Source organism: Ovis canadensis, chromosome X (genome assembly GCF_042477335.2).
Source record: "Ovis canadensis isolate MfBH-ARS-UI-01 breed Bighorn chromosome X, ARS-UI_OviCan_v2, whole genome shotgun sequence".
In the NCBI taxonomy this organism is placed as follows: Eukaryota; Metazoa; Chordata; class Mammalia; order Artiodactyla; family Bovidae; genus Ovis; species Ovis canadensis.
Genome location: NC_091727.1, coordinates 44,781,741 through 44,802,383, shown reverse-complemented (window position 1 = coordinate 44,802,383; position 20,643 = coordinate 44,781,741). Strand labels below are relative to the sequence as shown.

Genomic DNA, 20,643 nt, shown 5'->3' with positions numbered 1-20,643 from the left:
CATCCCCTTCTCCTCCTGCCCCCAATCCCTCCCAGCATCAGAGTCTTTTCCAATGAGTCAACTCTTCCAATGAGGTGGCCAAAGTACTGGAGTTTCAGCTTTAGCATCATTCCTTCCAAAGAAATCCCAGGGTTGATCTCCTTCAGAATGGACTGGTTGGATCTCCTTGCAGTCCAAGGGTCTCTCAAGAGTCTTCTCCAACACCACAGTTCAAAAGCATCAGTTCTTCGGCGCTCAGCCTTCTTCACAGTCCAACTCTCACATCAATACATGATCACTGGGAAAACCATAGCCTTGACTAGACGGACCTTAGTTGGCAAAGTAATGTCTCTGCTTTTCAATATGCTATCTAGGTTGGTCATAACTTTTCTTCCAAGGAGTAAGCGTCTTTTAATTTCATGGCTGCAGTCACCATCTGCAGTGATTTTGCAGCCCCCAAAAATAAAGTCTGACACTGTTTCTACTGTTTCCCCATCTATTTCCCATGAAGTGATGGGACCAGATGCCATGATCTTCATTTTCTGAATGTTGAGCTTTAAGCCAACTTTTTCACTCTCCTCTTTCACTTTCATCAAGAGGCTTTTTAGTTCCTCTTCACTTTCTGCCATAAGGGTGGTGTCATCTGCATGTCTGAGGTTATTGATATTTCTCCCAGCAATCTTGATTCCAGCTTGTGTTTCTTCCAGTCCAGCATTTCTCATGATATACTCTGCATATAAGTTAAATAAGCAGGGTGACAATATACAGCCTTGACGTACTCCTTTTCCTATTTGGAACCAGTCTGCTACTGCCATTTTGGATTCCTTTTTCCTATTCTACCTACCTAACAGATTCCTTACCACTGAGCCGCCTGGGAAGCTTTATACAGTTAAAGGGGAGGTAAAACATTCTTCCTGTGTCTGCTGGGCTCTGCTTATCCTTAGTTCAAAATAATCCATGTGCTAAAGTGGCACATTCTAGGGTAGCAGGTATATCTTGCTCCTTCTCACTATCTCTACTGAAAGCTTGATGGAGTCCCAGCTCTTTTGTCCTTTTAGGTGTTCCAGCAACATCTTCCTCCCCATACCTTTAAAAATTGAGATATAACTCATATAACATTTACTATTTTAGTGTTCAATATAATTCAGCATCTCACATCTTTTTCCAAAAATTGAGGTAAAATTTATATGACATAAAATTAATCATTGGCCGTTTTAAAGTGTGCAGTTCAGTGGTATCTAATATATTTACAGTGTTGTACAACCATCACCTCTATTTAATTCCAAGACATTTCCATCATCCCAGAAGGAAACCCTGTACCCACCCAACAATACCTGTAAATGTTCACTCAACACAAATATGACAACCTTTTATTATTGGGTTTGGCTAACTTTCTAACTGAAATCAGGCCAGATAAATTCCCTAAGAAAGCAACTGAATGTAGGACCATTTTATAATGAAGCCAAAGGTACCAGTATAGATACCTGAAAGGTATAGATGTCTGGGCTCACTAGATTCCTAAAACCTTATCTGGTAAAGACAGTGCCTGATCAGTATTTGTAACTGATCCATTCATATTGAATATGATTATTTCAGTAACTAAAACTCATTTCTAATATTCTTTATGGTAGTTAGCAAAGCCTTTTCTGTTGATGAGAGATAAATTACTGAGGCATTTTGTGAGCTACTTCTGAAGTGGGCTTCTGATGGAAATTTGCTAAACAGTCCCGGAGCATGTAATCCTAATTAGGGTCACTGACCACCCCTAGAGGTTAGATTGTGCCTAACAGACTCACTCACATATATTGTCTGTGTTGAATTAACTTGGTATTACAACATATGCAGAATTAACTTTTACTCCTTTAATTATAAAAATTGGACAAAAATGAGAGCAAAAAAAAAAGTATTAAAATGGAACTCTGAAGGAGCCTGTGCCCCAGGCCAAGCTTGAAATGGTCTGGCATTAAGCTAGGCTTTTTGAGATTCCTGAAGACAAGTATAGGGTGGGCTCTCCAGTGCACTAGAAGAATTTCAGCTCTGCCTGTTTGAATTCCCTCAAGGCAAGCCATCAGCAGAACCAGAAACCAGAATAATTTTATCCTTAGAAGCAAGATGTGTGTATGTGAAGTTGCTCAGTTGTGTCCAACTCTTGTGATCTCATGGACTGGAGTCCACCAGTCTCCTCTGTCCATGGAATTCTACAGACAAGAATACTGGAGTGGGTAGTCATTTCCTTTTCCAAGGGATCTTCCTGACTGAGGGATCAAACTGGGTCTCCTGTATTGCAGATGAATTCTTTACCATCTGAGCCCCCAGGGAAACCAAGATAGCTTTCTATTATTTTTAATGAGAGAAAAATGACAAAACTTACACTCATCTTCTGGGAAAGAATATTATTTTGTCTGTAACACATACATACAGAATCATACTGTGAAGTTCCAAAGACAGATTCTAGTTCAATTTATGGTAGAGTTGAATGATAGATTTATTGTTTGAATATCATTTCCTCATTCTAACTGGATGGTAATGAAACAGCAACAAACCTAGATTGTATATCCATTCTCATAGCTGATGTGTAGAATGTCTTTCTGCAAACATTTCCTCAACTGTTTTCTTTACATTAAAAAAAAAAGTATATAGGCAGTGGCTTTGTTGATTTTAAGTTTGCTGAATTTTTTTTTCATTTCTTAGTTTCTAATTATGATTCCAACAGGTATTATCATTTGATGCCTATGTAGAAGATGAAGTGCCTGATAAAAGTCAAGAAAACTATAGAATAAGATGCTATAAAATCTACTTCTACCTTGAAGATGACACAGTTGAAGTAAATGAACCAGTGTTGAAAAATAGTGGACTGCCTCAAGGTATCTGTTTAAAGCAGAGTTATGGTTCTTTCACTTCTAACTACTGCCTTTATGTACTACTTTCTCTAGCTTTTTTAAAGACCCCATGCTACTGCTTGGGTATCTAACTTGTTGACAATGGTGAGTATAAACGTTCTGTTACCTTGTAGTTACTGATGGTAACTTACTGGCTTTCTGTGCCTCACACCTCAACACTGGTCATGTCACTCACTTGTCTTGTCATCATTGTATCCTTTCACGTGTTGCTCTAGTATGAGCAAACACTCCTCTGTCTTTGTCTCTGTTCTTCAAACTATTTTTTGTCTTTTTGCTATGACCACATTACTTCCTTCACAACACCCTCAGGGGAACAGAGAAGACTGATCTCCACTGCCACTTACAGACTGAGGTTCTCTCTCGTTTCTTGAATTCACTGCCATTTGCTTCAACCACTGTCTCCTCATCTTTATCCCTGTTAAGTACAGGCTTTCATAGTGCTTCAAGAGAAGGCTATTGCTCCTTTGCCCCACATATACCAGTCATCTTTATCCATATTCCACTTCAGCCAGACAAGAATTAGCTCTCTGATGTGAAGAGAAGATAACTGTTGGTTGCTTTAGTAGAATCATGGCAGAGGTCAAGGGAGGTGCCTGATTTCTTCTGTGTGTAGAAGTCCTTGACTTGGAATGGTGCCAAGTTCTGGGTGCCTTCAAGGGAGAGCAACTGTGATAATGAAAGGACTGATGATTTGTCATGTGTAAGAGATAATAGTAAAAAGGGATGTTTACCCATAAACAGAAGACTCAAGTATGCCTGATGAATGTCTTAAGGAATCTAAAGGGCTATCCTGTGGGAGAGGGATGATCTAGTTTTCTATATCCTCATGGACAGGATATAGGGGGTCAGAAGAGGACTAATTTCCTCTTCTGATCAGTAAGAGAAATAATTTTCTGGCAGAGAGGTTCACACACTTAGGACAAGGTACAAGTGGGTCAGAGGACTACCCTGCCTGGGGTAGGCAATGATCCTCTCTCTCTTTCTGTTGTGTCATTTGTTTGGAGAATCTATGGCTTAATGATGAATCTTTTAGAAAACATAGAAATGCTTTGATATTTAAGAAAAGATTTTCACAAACTTTTAAGGTTGAAGTGTGACAGTTTATTTTGTAAAGGAACAAGAGAACTTTATACTTAAAAAAATTGTATTGAAGTATAATTGATTTACAATGTTATGTTAGTTTCAGGTATACAGCAAAGCAAATCAGTTACATATACATATATCCACTCTTTTTTAAGGATTTTTTTTTCCCATACAGGTCATTACAGAATATTAAGTAGAGTTCCCTGTGCTAAGTATGTTCTTATTAGTTTTCTGTTTTATGTATAGTAATATGTATATATCAATCTCAATCTCCAAATTTCTCTCTCTCTCCCCATCTAGTAACTGTAAGATTGTTTTCTACATCTGTGTCTCTACGTCTATCTTGTAAATAAGTTCATTTGTATTATTTTTTTAGATTCCATATATAAACAATATCATATATTTATAGGTCTATTTATGGTCATTTAAAATGTATATAATGCAGTTCTTAAATATTGACAATAATGTATTAGAAAACATTTAAATACTTATTTCAAAATATTAAGAAAATTTACAGCTTTTAATTTCCATGAACATCTGTTTTGCCTAAGTTCATTTGTTTAAGTAAGTGATGTTATTGTTTTAGCAAAAAAAGTATTTTCTTGTAAATTTTCACTTAAATGCTTTACTCTGATATTCCCTAACTAAGCTTTGCTTATTTTTTTATTACCTCCTCACATGACATAAGATTTACACAAGTGATGGACTGGAGGTCATAGGACATCCTGAACCTGCATTCATGACTTGCATTATGTTTTTATTATTACTTTAAGACAAAAGTTCATATTATCTGTAGCTCACTGGCCCCTGTCCAGTGAATCTTAGTTTTATTAAACTTGAAGAAGAAAAATGAAATGTAACCTCTATGAGGATCTTGGAAAGGCTTTTATTAAGACCTTTTGATTCTCCAAGCCTCTTGATTTTAAATCTCACATAGGCAGATTCCAAAGGCAAATTGAAGGTAGTTATAATGATTGATTTGAAAATAATTTTTATGTAATAGGAGGGAATGTTGTTCATAAAGACTCGGGGAGGGGAAAGATAACTTTAAAGTCTCTTTCAGAATTTTGATTGGCTCACTCTGATCAGGACATTTCACTAATTGAGACATATCAAATGGTATGAACAGAATACATAGTAATCACGATATGTAACAAGGCTGAATTTGTTAGCAAAGTGGAGATACTTAGCGGGCTATTACAAGTCCTGTGGAAAACAAACAGAAATAACTGCTGTATCATCAGGCTTCATTCAGAGACAGAGCAGTCTCTCTTGAAATATTTAATATGATTCTTGTTAAGGACAGAGGATACTTTGCAAATTCATTGTATGTCTTCTTCAAGCTTTCCTAAATTAAACAATTGGGAGGGGGGAAGTGAGTATACTGAGCCAGGGGCTCAAGCTCGGTGGGATGGGTAGGCAGTGTTTCTTTCATCTGCCCTTTGAGTGGCCTGGGACTGCTTTTTTGCACATATGGAACCTTTGAAGAGGTTAAGGGTCACATTTAGGTGCTGGGCACTGACAGTGCTCCTGTTACTTCCATAGGGTTTTGATATTTTCTGAATGAACTGAGAGGTTAGATGCACCAGTTTTTTTCAGTAGAGCCAACCATTCAGAAATGAGTGCACCTGGATGAATTATAGCCTCCCTTTCTAGCTGCTTCTTTTATCGTGTAATTTTTTTTAAGGAGAGGGGAATTTGAAATAAGCCAGAAATAAAAGAGGCACCCCTTAGCACGGTGCCAAAGTAGGCATTCAATTTTGTGAAGCTCCTCCTCAGAATAACATATTCACAAATCCTTGTTGGCAGAGAGATGTGTGTGAAAAGTCAAGTCACTGAGGCACATCAAGACTTGCTTTCATTCCTTGCCAGGGCATCATTCTCTTTTGGGTAGATGCATTATATTTACAGAATTTGTTGCTGTTCTGCTGGAGTATAGTTAAAACAATGTGATGCTAAGCCAAGAATGTCGGGTTGATCCCAATAGTTTTACCTCTGATTGTCTAACAGGACAATTATTTGTCAGATGCTGCCAAGTCCAAACTAATCTAGTGTAAGGAAAGGATAACCATTAAAAATATGCCATGAGTTTCTGGTAGGGTCTGTACCAGTTCTCACTGGAGTGCCATCATCAGAATCTCCTGATCCACCCCCAGAATTTCTGATTCGGTAGGCCTGGGGGTCAAGGAATAACTTCTACTTGATTCTCAGTGTATCCTTGGTTAAGAATATTGATCTCCACTAATGATTTGTATTGGTTCTTCAATGGGGTAGTATTTCATACGTATATATCTGTATATAAAGTATAGATGTACTATAATGTGTACTATATATATTTACATTTTATACTTTAAGATGATCTACCTGAATCAGGCAAATGTAATCACAAAATAGAAGGCATTTATTTATACTGGGCATATGCTGTATCTAAATATACATCCCATAAAGTAGACTGGAGGAGAAGGCAATGGCAACCCACTCCAGTACTCTTGCCTGAAAAATCCCATGGATGGAGGAGCCTGGTAGGCTGCAGTCCATGGGGTCGCTAAGAGTTGGACATGACTGAGTGACTTTACTTTCACTTTTCACTGTCATGCACTGGAGAAGGAAATGGCAACCCACTCTAGTGTTCTTGCCTGGAGAAGCCCAGGGACGGAGGACTTGGTGGGCTGCTGTCTCTCGGGTCGCACAGAGTCGGACACGACTGAGGTGACTTAGCAGCAGCAGCAGCAAAGTAGACTGGTGGGGTGATAGTAAGGTTGCCAGATAAAATACAGGATACCTGGTTAAATTTGAAGTTCTTAGTATAACTATGCCCCACCATCCCCCAACATTGTATGGAACATACCTATACTAAAAATTATTCATTATTTATCTGAAATTCAAGTTTAACCAGGCATCTCATCTTTTTCAATTTGCTAAATCTGGCAGCCCCAGAGGGTAGACCTTGGGGAGGGAATTGTCACTAAATGGAGCTGAGTAAAATTTAGGAGTGGAGGTAAGCCATTGTCTGTGAAGATAGGTGCTTGGTGCATGGTGGCTGTTCAGTAAGTTTGATGAAGAAAAGAAGAAAGAAAAGGAGGGAGTGAAAATGGAAAGGGAAAGTGATAGACAATGATAGCACAATGCAGGCATCATGAATTATATGAGGTACTTTGAGGAGTCAGAGGTGGAAATACCAGTATCCATTAGAGGATAAGGCATTTGAGTAGTACCTCAAAAGTTTCTCCAGATCAAGATAGAAGAGGAAGGCATGTTAGTCAGAAGGAACAGCATGAGATGAAGAGGTAGGAGAGTGGTGAGGACAGTGTCAGTCACTCAGTTGTGGCCAACTCTTTGTGATCCCATAGACTGTAGCCTGCCAGCTTCTCTGTCCATGGAGTTCTCCAGGCAAGAATACTGGAGTGGGTAGCCATTGCCTTCTCCAGGGATATTCCTGACCTAGGGATTAAACCCATGTCCCCTGCATTGCAGGTAAATTCTTTACCCTCTGAGCCACAGGGAAGCCCCAGTGAGGAGAGGAGTTGGGAGGTATTTGGGAGCAGATATAGAATGTGTGAGGAAAACTAGGCAAGAAGGTGGTAATGTAAGAGGACAGAACACCCAACATGCCATCATTTGGGGCTCATTCAGTGGCTAAGGGGAGATGCATAGGATAATGATCAGAGATAAAGAATTAAGAAATTTTTATTCTTTTGCTGTAAGACTAAGTATCAGGCCAACTATATTTAAAAAGTTATTCCCATGAAATCAAACTCCCCGAAGATGATGTTTTATAAAATTGAAAGTGGAATGCTAATTTTAGTGAAGGAGTGAACAAAAGAGGAAAAGATACTCTGTCATTTCTGATCACAATGAGTAGTCTCAATATTTTTAGGATATAAACTTTAGTAGATATGAAAAGTGAAAGTGAAAGTCGCTCAGTCGTGTCTTACTCTTTGCCATCCCATGGACTGTGCAGTCCATGGAATTCTCCACACCAGAATACTGGAGTGGGTAGCCTTTCCCTTCTCCAGGGGATCTTCCCAACCCAGGGATTGAACCCAGATCTCCCGCATTGCAGGCAGATTCTTTACCAGCTGAGCCGGACATGACAAGTGGCAATTCCACTTGTATATTCATTAACATTAAGTCTGCAGTGTTACTAAAATGAACTAAACACACTTAAGTTAGAGGTAAGAGATTGGAGTCTTAATTCTTGAAGGTGAATTCCTAAAAACTAAATTTAGTAGTATGAGCAGAGATCTAAAGCAATTCCCAACTGAACAAAATGAAAACCCATTCAACATAAATGAATATATCATCATTTTAATCTAAACCACAGGGAAATGTTAGAAAGTTAAAGCTCGTAGAATATAATCAGAGAGCAGGACCTTTAAAAAGAAAGACATGTAAAATATGAAGATAAGGAAGAGCTGAAAAGCAGACATCTGATGCCTGGCTATCTCCCCAAATTGTCTTTATGGGCCAATTAAGAAAATAAACATCTGAAAATTTCAGGGCAGATACAGTACTTTTGTTGTTGTTTTTCCATGGGGTCCCAAAGAGTCAGACATGACTGACTAACACTTCTCACTTTCCATTTTGTCATGTTATATACGTTGATCTCAGGTGCTCTTCAACATGTGCTGAAGACATGGCATCCTGCATATTTCTTTGATATTCAGAAGAACAACCTACTGGTGGTTTCTGCCATTTATCATGAAAGACTATAACCATACAAATACCAATAAATAGAAATTTCAGTCCCCAAAGGACACAGTTGAGAGATCCTACTAATATTTGTGAAAACTCTCATGTGTGACTACCTTTCAAACGCCCCACATTAGTTTTTGATTAACATGGAATTGTGACCTTGGATTTCTTGTTATTAAAATGTTCTTATTTAGTGTTAGATCTGCCTTCTCTTTTCAACCCGTGGATGGTCCAGATTCTCTCTTGTTACCACAAGGAACTCCCCTGGCTTCTTTTCTTTTATTATTTTTTTAAATATAAATTTATTTATTTTAATTGGAGGCTAGTTACTTTACAATATTGTATTGGTTTTGCCACATAGCAACATGAATCTGCCACAGGTGTACTGTGAAATGAATTGCCAGTCCCCTGGCTTCTTGTAAGAACCATCTAGGGAGAAGAATGCGGGACCTAACATAAGAAAGCATGTGGAGGTTGCAGAGACACAGGCTCTGCAAGGAGGGACAGCTGATGCGGTGGTGTTGACTCTGGAGGGGGGAATTGTTGCCACTGACAAATGGGCCCTCTCCAGAAACAAGCTCTTAGGGAAGAGAGAGGCTGTTCTTTTGGAAGAGTGGCTCCATCATCTCTTTCACAGTGGCTGGCTGCTCTTCTTCACATTTCTAGCCTGTTTTGCCTGAGATATTCCCTCCTCTCCTCCACTTAAGTAACTTGTGGCTGTAGTACAGTGAAATACAGTTCAGTGTAGACTGTGGAGCAATGGTGCTTACTTAGGGCTTGAAAAACCCAGGTTCAAGACACTTTTCTGCCATTTGTGAGTGCATAACCTTGGGCATGTCACTTAACCATCTTGTGTTTTCTCATCCATAAACTGAGTATTTGCATTTCATGCATTATCTGCATCATGCAATTATTGAAGATTAAATGAGAAGAATATATGAAAGCATATGCTAGGGGTATGATGATGATTATAATGATTATTATTTAAAAGTTTAATGGGTGGGCCAGTTCTTCCCACTTAGAAAAATATAGGGTTCCTATTTGAAGTCTTACTAAAGAGAAATCAGCACTAATTTGCTTATTTGAATTTCTATAATGAAGTACACATGCAAGATAGATGGAATTCCTGAAGAAACTCTTGGCTGTTGAATAAATCTTATATATTTTAAAAGCTGTCAGCTATACTTAAAAATATAAGTATTTTTAAAGAGATATATAATGGTTTGTGAAAGTACCTGGAATGCCCATGCTTTTATAAGGGTGTTCAAGTATGCAATTTGTTCTAAATGTCTAATCTTGAATGATTAAATAATTTGCATACTGTTTTCAGTGGCATGAATTAAGGGCTAATTGGAGTATAATTTTTTGCAGTAAAATTATATCATCTTTTATGTAGTACATTTAAAAATATTCTAGGCCAGTTTTAATTTTACAGTTTTATTATTTTAATTTAATGTAGCAAGTAATTAAAAATTGCTACAAAGAAAAGAAGATGAAAATGATTTTAGTTAATTTCCCCTCAACAGAATGAAAAGATGATTAGTAGAATAATGGAACAGAGCGCAACACAGTTCCTGGCACATAAAGATATTCATTAAATGTTCTTTAATGAATAAGGAATGAATAATTTCTAAGTATTTCTAGACTTTGGGAAAAGGCACTATTCTCAGTGCTACAGAAAATATGAGGAAGATTGCTTGACATCTTTATAATAAAATGCCTCCATTATGGTACAGGTTACACAAGCCAATTTTTCTTGAACCATTAGACCCTCCGTTTGCTCTGCTTGCTTTTTCTTCTTTTGTCTTTGCTCCTAGAGTAGATTCCCAGGCTTAAGTCAGTTTACAGATGTTGAGAGACATTCCTCCATGGTTATCTTGCATTTCTGTGAATCTTGCAAGCAGAGACACTGACTGCTCTTTGTTCTGGATTATCTTTTTAAGAATGTTGATAGAGCACACAGCTTTGGAAGACAAAGGTAGTCTCTCCTTCTGGAGCAAAAGGCAAGTTTGCTCACAGCCTTGGAAAACAGAGGTGATGTCTCCCTCCAGAATAAAGGGCAGACATGTTTACTGTACAGTCTAGTAAAGATAGGGGACTTCTCCAGTGGCTCAGACAGTAAAGAATCTGCCTGCAATGCAGGAGACACAGGAGATCCAGGTTTTCTCCTTGGGTTGGTAGAAACCCCTAGAGAAGGAAATGGCAACCCATTCCAGTATTCTTGCCTGGAGAATCCCATGGACAGTGAAGCCTGGTGGGTTTTCTGTTCCATTATTCTACAGTCCATGGGGTTGCAAAGGATTGAACACAACTGAGTCATTGAGCATGCATGCATTAATAAAGATAATCTCTCCCTCTGAGACAAAAGGCAGGGATGCTTATTGTCCATTACAAAAGATTCCGTTTCCCTCAGCTCAGGGTTCCTGTCCTGTAGTGTGCAGTGTGCAGAAGTTACCTGGCCCTTGTTGTGTCACTCTTTGGGAATCGGGGCTCAGAAAACTGGTACCAAAATATTGATGTTCTGGGTACTGTTATTACTGTGAGTAATAAACTGCCCTTTGTCTGTCACCAAAGCATCTCATATCATCTACCAGCATCCTTGAAATTGTGGCAGGCTAACTTGTCAGCTAGCAAGCAGGATAAAATCTCAATCCCTAAATAATTCTTGACAACAGGTTTCAGCAGTGTTAGGGTAAGTTGGCTGGTTATGGTATGATATAGGTGATACATTCATCTAGTTAGGGAGCCTTTTTTACCTCCAGTGGCTAGTTAACATTTGGGTGTACTCAGGGACCCTGGGTCCATACTCTCAAGAAAAAAAGTGAATGGGTATCATAGGGTTGAAAGTAGAAGGTACTATGAAGCATGTGCTAACTCTCACTTTGTGGGAGTGGTTGGGTGGAGGTGGACAGAGGCTGTAGAGAAAGGCGGAGGGAGAAGAGGTTGGTAGAAGGAACAGGATTCCAAGAAGCTTCAAAGCAGCATAGAGTCATCCGTGCTTATAGAAGCTGTAAATCAAGGTGTTGGCATCTACCATAGTGAAGCTTAGTAGTTTTCTTTTTTCAGTCAAGAGTGCATTTTTGTGAGTACTCTGGTTTGGGCGTCTTAGTTCCTTGTTTAGCGTGCTCATGTTGAGTGCTTGTGAGTGAAAAAGTGAGCATGCTTGTTTTGGGGAAAAATGTGATGGCAGTGTCTGGCACATTGGGTCACCCTGTTTAATACTCCCTTCTCCTTCCCTCCTGCCATAGTCTTTGTGTGCACACACTAAGTCGCTTCAGTTGTGTCTGACTCTGTGCAACCCTATGAACTGTATGTGGTCAGGTTCTCTGTCCATGGGATTCCCCAGGCAAAAATATTGGAGTGGATTGCCATGCCCTCCTCCAGGGGATCTTCCCGACCCAGGGATCAAACCTGTGTCTCTTAAGCCTCGTGCATTGGCAGGCAGGTTCTTTACTACTAGCACCACCTGGGATTACTTTATAATAGAGTAAGCCCTAGTACCACTTAGGCAACTCTAACAACATACAAGGCTGGTCAAATTACTCTGAATCTCAGGTGCCCCAGCTCCCTGTGGAACCCTCAGAGTTTGAACATTCTGATGCTACTTCTCCAAGAGCCAGTCCTTTGCCCACTTCACCATGGTGATAAAACATTCAGGGTTGTTATAAAGATGTGCTCTGATCTCTTGCTGGTGAGCCACATGATGAAACAATTGTGTTTTATTTCACACTGTAGGAATTTTTATCCGGCGTCATCGGATTTCTCTCCCACCTCCTAATGAGGATCAGTTTTATACTGTGCATGACTTTAATGTCAACATCGACATTGTCTTTTATGGTCGAACATTCAAGATTTATAACTGTGATGCATTCACAAAAAACTTCTTGACGAAAATAGGAATCAAATTAAATCCCCCGGGACAATGTCCGGAAGATCCTTACATGAAAACACGGAGAGAGGTAAGTTGACCTATCCATGAGCTCTAGTCTTCAAGATGAGAATCCGTTCAGAATCAGTGAATGGTATCAGCACTTCTGATGCCCAGGTGAAAGGACTTGGGGGCCATGGTCACTGGAGTTGTCCTCTTTTCCTTTGGGCTGGACGAAGGCTGGGGGTTGGCTTTGGTGCAGGAAAGACTCACTCTCTGCCCTCACCCCCACTTCTCTTTACAGAGAGTGGCCCTTCCAGGCAGGGGGAGTCTTCATGAGATGCCCATATGGGATGGTTTCTAAGAGCTCAGGATTGGCTTTGTAGTCACTGACACTGAAACAGTTGGGCCTGCTCTTACCTGGCTTTTCTTTTCCCATTTTAGTTGCCTAACTCTGGGGAAAATCTTTGCTCCTGTGCTACTGATATACTCAACCAAGCTTTGGGTACACCTTTTTCATTCTTAAGACTCCCAGCTTCCTTTAAGGTGATGTCAGATGCAGAGAGGTTCAAGAATGAGAAGGGCCATGATTTTGATGTGCTCCCATGATAACAGGATGCTTATTGGCAAAGTCTGATCCAAGCCAGTGTAGGGAGGAAAGAATCAGTGTTAGTAGTATTATTGTAATCTTTCCAGAGTTGTTTTTTTAAAAAAATGAGCCCTTGGCCCAAATTTTATGTTTTACAGAAAAATCTGAATACCCAAAAGGGCAGGTGTTATTATGTGGAAGGTCACCTACCTCACCAGTCTTCTTGCTAGGACTTGAACTCAAATCTCTTGCTTCTTATCCTAATTTTAATTATTCTCATTTGTTTCTCTTTTTCTTGACGTATGATCATGCACAGTAAAATGCACAGAAATTAAATATACAGTTTGATGGGTCTTAACAAATGTATACACCCATGTAATTCACACCCAAAATCACAGTCTAGAACATTTCCATTCTCCTAGAAAGTTCCTGCATGCCTTTTTCCAATCTGTCCTTCCCCCCACCCAGGGATAAGCACTATTCTCATTTCTATCCCTATAGATTAGTTTGGTCTCATTTTTATTGTTTCTAAAACTTGTAATTAACTTCTTTGCAGAAAGATAACATAAAATTTAGAATAAAAATCTCCTTTGATTCTGTTTTGATCTCTTGTTAAAAGCTGCGTGTAGGATCATTCATCTATTCCTGCCTCCTAGCCCCATCAGAATTATCCTTTAATATTGTAGACATATACCCCTCCTGAGAAATATAGATTGTTGATCCTGGAATATCTAAGGTGAAATCCTTGTGGCAATATTCTTGTGTGTATTGGCATGCAAGGAGATTTATGGTTTGGGTTCACTTCTATTTTTCCAAATGCCCTGGAAGTAAGAGTCTGGATAAATACAAAAGTCTTTAGAACCAGCAGAGAGAAACCAAAAGAAATGGATCTATATGATTTATCACCCTTTGCATCTGGCCACACTCATTCACTAACAGCTGGTATTACATGATAGTGATTGTGAGTGATGATGCATAATATGAAATACATAGGAGCAATGTATGATTTCATAGGTTTATAAGGAAAAAAAAAATCTTCTGTTCCAGGAATCAAGAATAAATACCAAGAACAGCTAAGAAATGTTTTAAATAATTTCCTTTCAGATTGAGAGAATCATTTTAGGATTTATTCCCTCAGGGAGAAAGCTCTTCAATAAATATAGAAGTCTGTGGAAAATTAGGAGTTTAATAAGAGGCTTTTATATTGACTTTAATTCATTTACTTCTCCAGTGTTTGCTGCCTTGAAATGTAAAGTTAAAATTAAACAATTTAACTTGAACTGAAAAGATCTCCCATGATATGTAATCAATAATGGATTTCTTAGAGGCCTTATCATGCCAAAGAAAGTTTTCTCTATCAGTGAAAATAGAGATCTTATAATTTCATTTAAATATTAAAGATAATCAATGAAAGTAGGGATCTCATAATTTCATTTAAATATCAAGGATAAGACTCTGAGAAGAGTCAGTTTTCAAAAACATTATAGAAGTATACTTTAGTGTGTTAAAATAATGTTTAATGAAAAGCTTCCTAATACTTGATTATCTGTATTTCTAAGGTTGAAACTAGTTATATATGCATATCATATATGTTGTTAGTTGAAATTTTTAAAAATATCACAGAATAGTCTATGGGAAAGATACTTCTATGTTCTTTGACTGCTTGCATCCGAGAAGCGATTATGGAAAGACTTCCACTATCATTAACCTTTTCTCCACTGACAGAAGCTAGACTGCATGGAGCCCTTACGTCCCTATGAGCCCTTCGACACTCTGAAACAGTTCCTCGAGTATGATAAGAAGGTCTTGCGTTTTTTCTGCGTGTGGGACGACTCAGGCTCAGTGTTTGGGGATCGTAGAGAACTCATCCTGCATTACTTTCTGTCTGATGATACCATCGAGATCAAAGAAGTCTTGCCACATAACTCAGGAAGAGATTATACGTCATTGTTTCTCCAGAGGAGAAAGCTACCTAAGGTGAGCAGTGGACACAGGACTGCTTTCTGAGTTTGCTTGTGGGCTGAAGACTCTAGTCACTGTCTAGAATGTCATGTGTTATGACTGTTGGTGACGAGTCACTATGTATTAGTGCTGGTATTTAGAAAATTTGCACTTTGTGCCCTCTATTAATATACATCTATGAAAGTAATACAGAGGATATGACAAATTGGAATTGGAAGATTCAGGGCTTAAGGCACATAAAGGGAAAAAATCAAATGCAAGAGAACTACCTATGTCATTGAGTTTACCGTGAGTCTTATGAAGGTAAATGACTCTCGAGTAAAAGAATTGCTCATGGCCTTGGGAAGAGCAATAGCCTTTGGCCTCTGTAGCCTACTGGGGAGATCCCATTGTATTGGTCTGGGCTGTGAACACACACACACACACACACACACACACACACACACACAGGAGTGACTCTTCTGTGAGTAGCCACTTGGAGAGGTAGTCACCAACTAGCCACTGGCTAGCAACAGTAATAGCTTTAGCACCTTTACTATTAAAAATGAGTTGTCCAAATGATTTCTACACATGTTCATGGCCAATTGAGAGCTAATGTAACCTGGGTGCAGTGGAAACAGCACATAGACAGAAGACCTGGGTTAGAATTGTAGATCTGCCGCTTAATAGCTGTGTGACCTTAGGCCAGTCATTAACCTCTCTGAGCACATTTCCCTCTCTAAAATGTTGTTAACTAGGCTTCCCTCCTGAAAGTGAAAGTGAAGTCGCTCAGTCATTTCCGACTCTTTGCAACCCCATGGACTATAGCCTCCCAGGCTCCTCCATCCGTGGGATTCTCCAGGCAAGAATACTGGAGTGGGTTGCCATTTCCTTCTCCAGGAGATCTTCCCAACACAGGAATCGAACCTGGGTCTCCTGCATTGCAGGCAGACGCTTTACCATCTGAGCCACCAGGGAAGCTCTAGGTCTGCAAAGACTAAATGAGATAATATAGTAAAAAGCACTATCTAAGGATCTGTAAGAGCTTCCATGTGGTATTATTGGTAAAGAACCCACCTGCCAATACCAGAGATGATAGGAGACCTGGGTTCGATCCCTGGGTCATGAAGATCCCTTGGAGGAGGGCATGGCAACCCACTCCAGTATTCTTGCCTGGAGAATCCCCATGGACAGAGGAGCCTGGGGGGCTATAGTCCATGGGTTCACAAAGAGTCAGACATGACTGAAGCAATTTAGCATGGATGCGTGCAAAGACCTATGAACACCTATAAGGCACATGAAAACATCATGGCTTATTCATAGCTCTATGTTATGTTTTCTTTCTTTATTTATTTGGATAATATATTTTTAAACTTACTTCTTAGTGCTACTGAAAAGATTAATGTAATACTCATTTCTGATGCATATAACCACTGGTTATTTGTTTATCACAAGAGACTCTTCCAGATTCTCAAGAGTCTTCCACCAGAAGTCCTGCTATGTAGCTTCTTGAGGCTGGGACTGGGTTTGCATATGCAAACTCCTGGCATATGCATAGCAGGTGGTTGGCAGGAGCCAGGGAAACCTGTTTTTAGAATGGCTTTGAAAAATAGGCTAAATATAAAATAATAACGACATACCTGACATTTGCAGTGTTCCTTGACATCAATTGCTTCATTTATTCATTCATTCAACAAATATTTAGTAAGTGTCAGCTGTGTGCCAGCTCTGGGGTTACCATGAGATAGAAAATGGGTTAATTCCATTTTCTGTCTCATGGTGCTTCCATTTTCGTGGGGGAGAGATCCAAGAGCAGTGGGTATTCCCTTGACGCCACATCCTTTGAGAAAGTAAGGAGTAAATACTGTTGCTACTGAAGTTCTGAGAGGATAAATGTCTGGCCCCATGTCCTATAGCTAAGAAGTGGCAATGAGAGAGTTTGCATCCAAAAATGTGTTGTTTTTTCCTCTGTAACATGCCTTACTTACACCCTACACCTCATAAATTCGCACATTTTAACTTTTAGTTTATGTCACATGTATCAGGGATGATTCTGATTTCTCAGCTGAGATAAACCAATTAGTTTCCGTAAGTTCTGCTATTTCCTGCCTGACCACCTCCAGCACAGGTGAAACTGAAGAGTGTCCTCCCTGGCTTGCGCCCGGTCACAGTTTCTGTGAGAGGCTGACCGCACTTCACTGTTCATACTACCTCACCACACTGCCTCTCTCAGCCAGAAAAATGCCTCCTTGCTCAGGGTCAGGCAGGGTGCTGAGCCAGTCAAGAAAGCAAGGCAGGGTTTCTCCGTCAGGGCATCTTGTTGTTTAGTGAAAAGATGACTGCTGATGAAGCAGTTAGAGAGCAATGACAAGTGGTTTAACCCTGAGGTAGGTGCTGTAGAAGTTTGGATTGGGGACTGGCCAGCAGGATGGGAGAGCCCAGAAGGAAAAGACAGGGCTTCATCAGGTCCTTGAAGGATGAGGGGAGTGTAGACCAGCCAGCAGGGGGTGGGGAAACATGGGGGAAAGGTGGCTGGAGTCTGTGTCCTGTCTTGCTCGGGATGATAGAGGAGAACCAGATGGTATCACTTGCCACTTGAGCCCCTCACCAGGAGCATGTTTATGGTGAGAGCCCACCTACCACATCTTGATTTGATTTATATCTTCTAGTATGGCCCCCCTGGAGTCTATCAACCAGGCCAGTTAACAGACCGGACAGTTCTCAATGTGTATGGTGGCTACTCAGAGACCCGAGTGTATGGCTACCTGTTGGATAAATATAACGTAAGTCATGTTTTATTACTGTTACCAGTATGGCTTCTCTGAAACCTGGAATGTGGGCTGAGTTGCGTATTCTTCTGGGAGACTGGTTGTGAACGACATTGATGACTATATCAATGTATGTGCTATACTGTTGCATTTATCAATAATAAACATGCTTAAGTATACATATAAATATATGCGTTGCATTGCCATTTTGTAGCACTACCTTGCTAAAAGAGTGTTTTAAAATGTTGATTTTGAGTGGTTGTCTTTTGATTTGATTTTAAAAATATGGTTGTAAGTGATGTAATGGATTTTTAAAAATTTCCATTTTTCCTTTGAGAGGGGGGATACCAAGGTCTTTGGTGGGTCTGTGGTGCCAACATCATGTTCCTTTGTTTTTATTAGCTAGGACAATTAGACCAAGAGTTTTACAAAGATACTGACCTATCCATAGGAACCACCATCAATGTGTGGGGAAGGAAAGTGCTCCTTTGTGACTGTGATGATTTCACGAAAACTTATTATAGGACTAAATATGGAATTGGTAAGTGATACATCTGTCAATTAGAAAATAATATTTAAACTTGGAGTCTTTGTTCCCTAGTTAAGATTGAGCTGACTTTTGAGTTTCAAACTCTGAGCTTCTAATAGCTGCTACCGTTGATCGAGCATTTGCTAACTGCCAGGCATTTGTTGTCTTATTTATTCCCCTAATATCATCCTCATTTTAGAGGTGACGAGACTATGGCTTATAAGGGGTTTCCTGGACGAAGGTCATGCATGCAGCAAGTAAAGAGTGAGCCAAAAACTTAAACTTGTCTGCCTGATGCCAAAGGCTGCCGTTTTCCCATGCAGTCCCCTGCCTCACTGTTGTGGTCAAGCAGTTGAAATGGAAATGCAAAGACTTTTCTTTCCACTGAATCCTTGCTTACCACAGAGGCTATACTGATTTTTGTTCTCTAGCAAATTGTGCCCATCTGCTCTACCTTTCCTGGTGAGGCACAGCCAGGCTGCCAGCTTCTCTCTTAGCTCCTCATTCCATTCAGATCAGGTTAGTTCAGTTCATAATGGAAGCCAGTGACTTATTAAGCACCCACTAGATGTAGGTCATTGCAGCGGACACAGGAGCTGCAGAGTTGTGTAAGGAGTTTCTAGGCTGGAAGGGGAGCAGAGATCTGCTGCATGTTACATGGTGTTATAACTGTCACAGAAGCAGGGGGAGGATCTGAGATGAAACCTGAAAAACAAGCCCCTCCGTTTGTTAAACCTGCAGGCCAGCCCTACCCCCTTCCCGGGCCCTCTACCCCAGGGTTCAGGTACCTGCTGGTGCTTGGCTAAGTGGGGGTGATAGGAGTTGCCAACCTCCCAGATTGGGGGTTGGAGCTCGGTTGGGGGTTGCTTACTCCTCTCTGAACATTGGAGTATTCATATGAGCTCACTTCCCTGAGCCATGAGATGGAAGCCAGAAACAACCACAGCTTTTCCTAAAAGACAGGGTGCTTTGTCTCTAGGATGACACGAGGCCCACTTTATGTGTCTTGATGTCCCCATTGTGTAGTATTCCTGGCCTCATGGGAATCATTATATTATGTAAGAAGACACACAGCACACAAAGGGGTTGGAATATAAAAGACTTTCAGTTTCTCTCTTTGGTTCACTAAGGGAATTTGTTCCACTGCATCTGCATGCCAGATTAGTCAAAATGGGGCCAAAGTGGTGGCCTCTTCTTATATTATTTTCTAAAATTAGTCCTGTTGGTGGACACAGTTGGGCATATTTGTTTTGGGTACTGAGGACAAGAAGGAGCCAGGAATGTGCAGGTAGTGGCTGCCATAGAGAAGCTGCTAGTGACCCTTAGATAGTTGGGAAGGATAATTTGATTTTTAATAAATGTAAGTACCTGTTCAGAGTTGACAAGTCTTCAGTGTAGAGTTGAAAATTGATAAAAAAAGAATGAGTCACTGAAGACATTTAACCTATGTATGTCTCCATTTACCTACTGAAAGATTGTATGCGTGCCTGCTCAGTCATGTCCGATTCTTTGTAGAATTGGAATCCATGGGCTGTAGCCCGTCAGGCTCCTATGTCCATGGGATTTCCCAGGCAAGAATACCAGAAGGTGTTGCCATTTCCTACTCCAGGGGATCTTCCTAACCCAGGGATCAAACCCGTGTCTCTTGCATCTCCTGCATGGCAGGTGGATTCTTTACCTCTGTTCCACCTGGGAAGCCCACTGAAAGATTACCTTAATACAAAGGATGTAGTGAGGTCATATGATCCCTTAAATATTAAGTCCAACATTTGGTTGATGTTTGTTAACTTGATTTTGAGAATATAAAGTTTGTATTTGGGGAAATGAACATAGTACTGGAGAGACCCAGTACATTCTTAGTCTCTTGATGGGTTTACAGGGAACTTTCAGAGGCAGAGGAAATCTACCAGTGTGCTCCGGATCTAGCCATCCTCACCAGATGTATCAACTTCAAATGTCCTGTGGTCAGTTTCAGTTGAGTCCTAGTGCCTAATTTCTTCCTGCTCACTTCTTTGCTCTCTCTAGAGACTTACTGTATTATATTTAAAAAGTCGTTTGTGCCTTTAAAGCTCATATAACATGAGCATTATGTCTTTAAAGAGAAAATTATGCAAATGCAGTTATGATACATTTTATAGTCATGCTGACTTTTTATATTTCTCCTAAAATATGTTAAAATATCCCATTTAATAGACACCATTATTATACAACATTTCTTGAGTAACAACAGTATACTTAATGTAACTAATGACTAGAAATTATATCCATGATTCAGGGAGGAGGGGAATGAA

At 39.9% G+C, this 20,643-nt stretch overlaps 1 protein-coding gene across 5 annotated transcripts in view; it reads left to right on the top strand.

Annotated features, from left to right (window-relative positions):
* Positions 1-20,643, top strand: part of EFHC2 (EF-hand domain containing 2) — a 234,573-nt gene that overhangs the window by 97,201 nt on the left and 116,729 nt on the right. For all 5 annotated transcript variants that reach the window (XR_011446121.1, XR_011446120.1, XM_070289922.1 and 2 more), the window contains exons 3-7: positions 2,693-2,843; positions 12,393-12,616; positions 14,840-15,091; positions 17,725-17,838; positions 18,226-18,364. Coding sequence is in view for 3 of the 5 variants with exons in the window: in XM_070289922.1 (XP_070146023.1) it covers positions 2,693-2,843; positions 12,393-12,616; positions 14,840-15,091; positions 17,725-17,838; positions 18,226-18,364 (880 nt within the window). In the remaining 2 variants the exon portion in view is untranslated. The remainder of the gene's footprint in view (positions 1-2,692; positions 2,844-12,392; positions 12,617-14,839; positions 15,092-17,724; positions 17,839-18,225; positions 18,365-20,643) is intronic.